The 9,430-nt window shown below is 40.0% G+C and overlaps 1 protein-coding gene across 1 annotated transcript; it reads right to left on the bottom strand.

Annotated features, from left to right (window-relative positions):
* Window positions 1-8,339: 8,339 nt before the first annotated feature.
* LOC134291869 (signal peptidase complex subunit 2-like) lies at window positions 8,340-9,285 on the bottom strand. Its single transcript, XM_062860210.1, has 2 exons — window positions 9,129-9,285; window positions 8,340-8,988 (listed from the first exon to the last, which is right to left on the bottom strand). Exons 1-2 carry the CDS (start codon window positions 9,174-9,176, stop codon window positions 8,452-8,454), a joined length of 585 nt encoding a protein of 194 aa, XP_062716194.1. The 5' UTR covers window positions 9,177-9,285; the 3' UTR covers window positions 8,340-8,451.
* Window positions 9,286-9,430: the final 145 nt, after the last annotated feature.

Here is a 9,430-nt window from a genome sequence, read left to right as displayed (position 1 = left end):
AACAACACCCCCGTATCGTATCTACCGAAGTGAGTGTAGAAACCGTAGAAACAAAACATACGACGACGGGACGCGAAAGTAACTGACACGCAAACCAAAGCAGGGACTGATAAATAACATGCTGTATCGACGAACACACTCACTGAGATGCGTTCAGTGTTTCATGGGCTACTCTAATGGATTGCTCTGAAATGGCCAACTTCGATATTAAGGCAGTATTTATATTCAACTTTTTATCATTAATTTGCATATGTACATCATGATTAATAAGTAATGAGCATAGAAAATGATATGATAATTACCGTAATCAGGGGGGCCGGCCTTCTGATCAGGGGGGAAGTTGATCACTAAGAGATCCATGTGTTTCAATCACTAAGGATGGTACAATCGAGAGTTCACTAGTACTGGCTGATTTTCGCCAAGAGAAATTCTTCCCGGAACAACTCGAAGAAGACTTCGGCTCCTAAAATGACGTCTACTGGGTTGGTGTCAGCAAATGTAGGATCTGCTAGATGAATGCCGGGTGGCATGTCCCAGTTCAAAGTGTCGACGGACGTCGCTGGTAGGTCGATGGTCACGCTTGGCAGAACGAGGAACTCGACGTTGGTGGAGTACTTGCCAACTCGAGAACGAATGCGAGTGAGGAATTTTTGCCTCGCGTGGGTGGATGATTGACCGATGCCGGTGATGGGGAGGTGAACCTTTTTTCTTTGGGCCTTGATACGCTGGGAAAGGCGTTCTGTGATGAAGCTGCATTCGCTCCCAGAGTCGAGGAGCGCACGAGCGGTGTGCTTCACGCCGTCGTCGTCGATGATGTTGATAACCGCAGTAGCGAGAAGGGGTCTTCTGTGGGTCACCGGCAGATGCGCAACTCACAGTTTCGGTGATCGTGGCAGAAGCAGAGGTAGATGGTTGATTGCTCTCTGGGGATGATGCCGTCGGCTTTGATTGTTGGGATTCGATGGGCTGCGATTTCGTTGCGAAGGAGGTAGAATCGGTCGTGCAGAGTTGGGTGTGGTGTTTTTCACGACATTTTCGGCAGGTAGATGATGATGTGCAATCTTTCGAATGGTGTCCATGCCGCAAGCAGTTACGGCAAAGTTGATGTCGGCGAATTTCGTCCTCCTTTTGATCGACGGACAGTTTCGAGAAGGCTTCGCAGAGGTAAAGCGGGTGGTGGCCAGAACAGATGATACACTTTCGAAGATGTGCTGTTGCTTGGCTCGCTCCGTGACTTGAAATTGGCCGCTGTGCAGGTTTTTTTCGGTAAGATGTTCGGCTGAGAGTCGATTACCTTGGTTGGTTGAATCGACTGAAGAACCGTGACTCGTCGTTGCAAGAAGACTGTCAGGTCCTTGAACGAAACGGCGTTTTGGGAAGTGGCATGATCTTCCCAATCTCTTCGGGTCGTTGGATCGAGGCGCGCGCTGAGGATGCGTATCAGGAGGATGTCCCAATGCTCCGTCTGTTCTCCTAGCTGTTTGAGGATTCGAACGTTCGCTTCAAATTTCTCCACCATGTTGTGGAGTTCGGTGGCCGATTCGCTCTTGAGGGGAGCGAATTCAAACAGAGCGTCCACATAAGTTTGTTTCAGCCGATCGGTGTTCTGGAAATGGTCCAGCAGAAGATTCCACGTCACCGGGTAGTTGATGGCACTTATCGGGATGGACTGAACTAACTGAAGTGCCTCGTCTGCCAACGATGATCGTAGGTAGTAAAACTTTTGTATGTTGGACAGAGCGGGGGACGAGTGCACCAACGATACGAACAAGTCGTGGAAATTCAGCCAGGTTTCCAGCTTGCCATCGAATACCGGTAGTTTGACGTCCGGTAGTCGTACCTGCGATGCAGACGGGAAAGCTTGCGGTGGCGCATAATTGGTTGGAGAGAGGGTTTCGTTGAGCGGTGACTTGTTGTGGGCCAGAAGAAAACCTTTGATGCGGTAGTAGGCGGTCTCAAGTTTGCAACGCTCTTCGAGAAGGGTTTCCAGAGTAGCCTCGTCTAGGGTCTCGAGCTCGTTCTGGACTTCGTTGTAGTTTGACCACAGCTTCGATAGATGTTCAAGCCGCACGGGTACTTCGTCGGCCTGGGTTTGCTCATCGTATCCATCGACGAATTTTCTGATGAGGTTGAGCGATGTGATAATGTTCCTTTGCCGCACCTTGAGGGATTTGATTTTGCGGTCGTTGGACATGATGACGTCACGAAATGGATCTGCAAAGCATAGACCAGCGTAGCCCACACAAAACGGAAAATAGATAGGGTGGGGCGGGGCAAGATGGGTCGCGGGGCAAGATGGGTCAGTGCCATTTTCGGGCGCATTACTCATGTTTTGATTATGTTAGTAATTTTGTTAGATGACCAGCATGAATATACAAAAGTTTGGGGCATTGATTGAAAAATTATTCACTTTCATTGGAAATAAAAAATAAAATGGTTTTTAGCCATTTTTCTTATGCGATACATCCCATATAATCTCCATATAAACGGTCGCGGGGCAAGATGGGTCACCTTCAATTTTGAACGTATTTTTGGAGCATTCAAAAGTTATTTATTTTTTATTACAAGACTATCTCATAACTGACTTCAATCAAGAGGAATGAACGCTTAAAATTATAACATAAAATTATGATAATTTTTTAGCGAAAACATCGATTTTCAAGTCGCCTGAGGACCACTCGAATCGTAAAGTTTTTTATATTCCAAATAAATTTATAAAATGTTTACTAGTAGCTCTTGTTTACTCAGTATGGATATGGAGCATATATGAATGCGGAACAAATCTTATATATTGACGTTTTTCGTTAAGAAAATGTGAATTTCCTAAAAGGTGACCCATCTTGCCCCGCCCTTTTTTCACGGCGCAAAATCGATCACTTTTTAAAACTGCTTGTTTAACATCATATTTTGTATTTAATGATCTTTTTATCGACTTTTAGCATAGCTAACTAGTGTATTGAAGAGTAGCGGAAGAATACAAACCAATACGATTTGTATTTACAAAGTTATGGTGATGCATCCTTAGGTGACCCATCTTGCCCCGCCTCACCCTATGTTGGAATTGTAATTACCTCCTTGAGGCAATAGATTTGCCTTGTATTGGTTCAGAAACAGGAGCTCAGCGTCCGGAAACTGGACGATCGAGTCGGAATCGGTTGCGGAAGGAGTGCTTCTTCGACGGAACGGTTGATTCGCAAGATGGTGGTTTCACGGTGATGGAACTTTCTGGAATTCCCCAGCAGCTTCACTATGGCAGTTACTCACGGGCGCAGGACTGTCGGAGTTACGGAGTTTCGACACTATCCGGTTCGAAGGACCATATGTCGAGAGCATAGCGAGCAGTAACGGTCAAAATGTAGGCCGATGGATCTTCCCAGATCGAATAGATAGAACTTCAAATGAATGTTCAGAAAGTCCAATACTTTCAATATTTAAAGATGTTTCACTAAACTTCAGATGGTAGGTTGGCGCAGAGATCCACTTAGAGTAATGGCGCCAAGATGGTGCTTCGGTGCAGAAAAGAGAGCGATGCTCGTTTCTTGTTCTCCTTTTATATCATGGTGCCCCGGAAGGCGGTGGTACGCCATGGTAACCTTTTCGTTGGCCTTTGAGATTTTATCGTTCTCGTCGAACGAGAGTAACGGATAGAAGTAACGTCTAATCTACTTAACGGCTGACAGACAGGTGGCGCATAATTTCCCTTTTCATGATGTGCAGGGCATATACGAACAGTTAGGTTCAACAAAACTACTGCGTTTAATTGATGCAACATTTTGTTTGAAAACAATTCAAGTTAATGTTTTATTAGAATCAACCTAAAGCTTCACATTGGCGGTTCTACCGCCGTGATAGCTTCGTTCTACGCTCGATCTACGCCATATTGTAAAATAGTCACATTCACCGAGTTCATCAGAGCTACTTCTGCCCCCCTAAAAAACGTACAATAAATGTAAGTATTTTTATTTCAAAATTAGTAAATTAGGAAGCTTAATTAATTACTTATTCACAAATACATTGTGGTGCTACGCGTGGAACGGATTAAAGCAACATCAAAAACATTAGATCGCGTGAGTGAAATTTTTGGGTTGATTTTTTTTGTGAGCTTGCCAACATAATAGCTATGAAATTTACGCGTTAAATTTTTATCTCTTTACAGGTATGAAATGCTTTAATTAATAGACCGATGTGGCATTATCGATTTCCCCACGCATCAAGCAGTTTTTTCAACATCCTTCGAGCCTCATATGTGCATTTCAAAAAATATTATGTGCTTACAAAGATCATCTGATTCTGAAAGAAGATGTCAAATATAGCAATGAATAGAACGAAGCTTTAAATTTGTCTTGTTTTTATTAAAAGCAAAAAAAAAATAGGAATACGTATGGCCAGTTCCCGGGAACTAGAAAACCTGGATAAATTAACAATGAGGTTAGTTGTTTTAACCAAAGCATTTATTCCATTCTAATTTGTTTTTGGTTCTTTCAAACTATTTTTTTATGGTTTGAGATAACCAAATCATTGGGTTGTTTTCAAGTTGTTCAACATCTGTCAAATGATATGACTAATATTTTGGTTGTTTGGAACAAATATTCGTTGAACCTAATGATACAGTCATGAAAAATGTAACGTACAATTTTAGTTTGTGATTACCTAAGAGACGAACCAGCCAAGGGCTGAAAGTCTCTCTAATAAAGACAAATCAATCAATTGTGATTACCTACACGAATGGTAAAACTAAACTAATATTATGATTATAACCTGGAGTTTTGGTTGAAACTGGCCAAACTTTGGTTATGTTTACCATATTTTTTTCTCCGTGCATGATTTCAATAAATATGTGTTTTAAATGATTCTGTGCTACCTTAGGCAGTGAATTAAAATTCAACCATCGCGCAACAATAACAACAATGTCGCAACCTGAATTTGTTGCGACATTCTACCCAATGCGACATACGTTTGTCCCAACTTGAACAGAATAGGACAAAGATCGTGCACCACGAGTTTAGAGATTTTTAAGCCTTGCATTGTGATTTTCGAGTAGTAACTTCGAGTCGGTAAACACTGGAACACTGCTGAAGATGTATCATCAAAAAGTTTCGACTTTGAGTTAGTAATAATTGATTATTCACGAGTTGAAAAGTACGCAACAAATTCAGCTTCCGTTTTGTCTGCAACAAAAAAATTCGAGATCATGTCATTATCTGTTACCAGTTGTGATAAAGAGTAATCGACGCGTCTTCTTTGTTGCTTGTTTTGTGCCTCTTTCGTCTGACAATTCTCTTCACTGACCTTAGGTATTATGACGTAATCTTTCAGAAGCAGTTTACCAGACGTACGCAGAAAATGATATCCATTAAGACACTGTTGCAAACTAACTCAGAAAGATACGGTAGGAGATTGAAAAATTTTCAATTGGTCAGTCAGTCTTGAAGTAGTCATTTATCAGGATTTGTCTATGTTGTGTTCAAGACACACAATTCGTACTTATCTTTTTGTTTGTTTTCCTGATATGGTTCGTTATTTTTCTTCTTTTGTCGTCATTTGTCGTATATTTGTCAAGATTTTTAATTTCTTGAATACTGTATTGTCTTATTTTGTTCGATATTTGTTTCATCATGTCACTCAGTTCTATTGGGTAAGTCTTAGTGTTAGATAGTTGCTATGTTTGTCATTTTGATTTTCGAAGATACGCGTTTTTAAACTGTACTTTTTCACGATAAAAAGGCGTATTTCGTCCACAAGCATAAAGAATACAGTATTAGTCTTTATTTTCTATAGATGTATGTCATAGTCTCTCGCTCTTCATGTAATTCGAACACTCACAAGCGTCGAAATGTCTACTTTGTCATTACAAAAAACACAGCAAGTGTAAGAAATAATTAGTTTTCGTCGTGGCAAGCTACATTGCTGTAAAAAATGCGTCTATGTATGTATTGGTCACACGTTAGCTTTGAAACTGTCATCATTATTTAAATCTGAACTTTCGTTTCCAACATTAGTTATTTGTTTGATTTTGATTTTTAATGAAGGAAAGCATTACTAAGCATCAATTAAGGTATTCAAAACATATTAGGATCTAGTCACAAAATGACCACATTTTAAAATATTATTCAAATCGTAGAACAGTTTCGAGAACTATGTATGTGCAGATCAAAAGTTTATTCTTGTCCATAAAACGCAGTGCGATTTGAAAATAAGCATTGGTTTTTAAGTTTTGCGTGGCCTAAGAGATTGGGGAATGTGTGAGATTTATTTGGTGTCTTGAGTTGTGGATAGAATGCGTTTATAAATAGATAGTCGTAGTTATTAACCTCTAGGCTGATTTTAAGGGTAATCAGTGAACATTTTATATGTAATACTTGCACGGTTGTTCTAGTGTTAGTTACTGTTATAGTTTTAGGCTCATCCTGGCTACATGTTGTGATGCTTTGCCGGAAATCAATGCTCGATACATTGCATTGTTAAAGTTGAGGTTCATGAAAGGAGAGGAAAGGTACACTCCCGTGCAAAAGTTTGGGGTCACCCCCTCAAAAACATGGAAATGTTTTTCGGTCATATCTCAGTCATCTTTTATTCAATCCACTCGTTCTCAGGTTCTATCGAAAGATAATGAGTTAGATTTGATTCGTAGGTACTTTTCACAAATTTTATAAGAAATTTTTAGTACAAAAAGTTTACCTAAACTTACGTGTTTTTTTCTAAATCTGTACAAAAAATTGTTTTTCGTGTAATTCAAAATTATGTCGACCAAATTTTAAAATTAAAGTTGCATTAGAACCCTATTTCTATCCTCTTTGAGAGCCATTCATTAGATTTTAGCGGAAAAAGTCATAACATAATTTAAATTATCGAGTTAGGTTTACAAGTCACCGTGCAAAAGTGTGGGGTCACCTTCCAAATGAAGTCTGAGTCAGGTTTTTGTTCAAATCGTCATTTTTTTGGTGCAACTTCAATTCTTTCTTTGATAGATGAATGGCAAGACACAGAAATTGTTATGAAATGTTCATAAAATAAGTTCTAGACTAAGTTAAAGTAGAAAATGGTATTTAAAATCCATACTAAATCAGCTAAGTACGTTATATAAAGTGCGAAAGAGGATGGAAGTAAGATGAAAATGACTGATTCGTGAATTCTACCCTATATAACTGTAAGTGTTATAACCACAAACATACCATTACCCCACAATCCATAAGTTTCAGGAATGTTACATATTTTAATTTAAATGGCATTTTCATCAAAAAGTTATTCCTTTGCTTTGCACCAGAACCCAAAATCTCGAATGTAATAGTACACTCGGAGAAATGACAAGCAAGCCTCGTTGGATAAATGTACGACTCGTGCTGAAAAAATCAACTTTTTGCAACTCATTACATAAATTACTATTCATGCTTTCGGGGAGTCTCGGAATAGCGAGGGATATGTTCAACCGGTTCAAAGCTTGCAACACCAGAGAAGAACATTTTTTCGCTTCACAAGAGATGATAGCGAAGTACCTGTACAATGTACATTCACTAGCATACAGAAAATCAAGTTAATGAATTGGAACTAAAGGTCCAATGAGATCGACATCGTAATTCTAACGGGAACATGGCTTCAACCAAATTCGTCATTTTATCATTCTGTCTGACCAAAGTGTTACGATAGAAAGAAAGTATTGTCGAAGTAGTGGAAAAAATGCTCTGACATGAGTGTAGAATTAGCATTTAGTTAAAATACACATTAATAAAAACAAAAAAAATGCTCTGACATGCAAAGTTGCATCTTTAGTGGATGTCTTGCCTGTCTCCTAATTTTCCCTATTCTTAATGTGTGCAAATAATATCCTAAAAATAACAAATTTTAGAGTTTTTTCGGTTACTATACTGCCCCCACTCGCATAACAGTCCCATTTGACTTTTCATCAATTTTGAGCTAACGTTATGAATAGTCATAATTTTCGATGTACTTCCAAATACAATAATAAAAATTACGAATTTTTATGTCAATGTGTGAAAAAAATACCAAGTCATGAGCGTCCCATATCAAAAGTACCCGCATAACAGTCCCATCATGGATTTTTGTGTCACGAAACACAAAACTGAACAGCTTTGTAGGGATTGTAACATTTTTTACAGTTATATATTCATGTGCCAAGCAATCTGTGAAAGTTTCGAGATGATTGAAATATTTTTCAAATTTTGGCGATTTTTCAAAGTTTTATATGGAAACAAGTTTTCAAACTTCAAATGCCGTTTTCTCAATTCCTCCTTTTTGCAAATGGGACTGTTATGCGAGTGGGGGCAGTATAGAATATGTTAAGAATTTCGGACAGAAATGGACGCTGTTTTAGTGCTGATCAATTCACATCTACACAATGTTTAATGAAGATCATCAATTTTGGACTTCACACTCACCTAAACAGCCTTAATGAGGTGGGGCAGCATCGAGCCCCGTTTAGATTCCTTACTCCTCCTACTTGTCCTTCTTTTCGGAATTCAACGAGTTCAAAATGCGGCTCAACTCGTTGGCCACCAAATCATCCAGCACGGACCCATTGTTGTCGATGAAATTGGCAACGGACTTGACGACGGTCGCCTCCCGCACTCCCCGCGAGTCCCGCAGCTGGATCGTCAGCTCGTACTTGTCGTCGTACTTCTTCATGTCGGAACTGGCCTGCCAGCGCTTCACGTTGCCCTTGTCGTCCTTTTGATTGCCGACGGCAAAGATGCCCTTCTCCACGTAGGTCGTGTAGATGGTCAGCACTCCCATCAGGAAGAAGTAGAAGCAAACGCACACAATCAGCACCGGTTTGGACGTGGGGAAAGAATACTGGTAGTCATAGCCGAGGGCAACCAGGGCGGTGGCCACGGCCAGGGCGCAAATCAACAGCCGCCCGTCGATGATGGCGTGGTGCTCCTTCATGTTGGTCCGGTTCATGAGGGCGGTCTTGACGGAATCGTCCAGGGCGTGCTTGACGGCAGTTCCGTCCCATTTGTTGATCTTGACCGGCTGATGCGGTTGGAGGGGATGGAGAGAGATGAAGATTTCAGTGGAGATGTTTTTCTCTGACGTGTCGATTTTGGATGGCGAAAGGGCCAGACGAAAAGAACACTTTTTTGTGGAAGATTTAGAAAGAATGTATCACTTACCTCATCATCCTTGCCAGAGTTATCGCCACGCTTTGATTTGGAACTCATTTTTAATAGAAAATTCACTTATTTTCAGCGTTTTTTTTTAAATTAAAATTCTGCTGCGAAAGAACAGCGACGAACCGACAGACTTTTTGACAACGCGACGCGATGAAAGTAGAGGTGTCGTTCTATAACTCAATAGTCGACGAATATGCAATACTCATAAGATTTTTTTTAATAATATGTTTGAGTCTTTTTAGAAAAGTTTTTCTTATAAGAACTAGTTCAATTAATCAAAATATTTTCATAATTTTATTAAC

This window comes from Aedes albopictus, chromosome 3 (genome assembly GCF_035046485.1).
Source record: "Aedes albopictus strain Foshan chromosome 3, AalbF5, whole genome shotgun sequence".
NCBI lineage: Eukaryota > Metazoa > Arthropoda > Insecta > Diptera > Culicidae > Aedes > Aedes albopictus.
The sequence above is the reverse complement of the archived record's forward strand: the minus strand, read 5'-3'. Positions and strand labels throughout refer to the sequence as shown.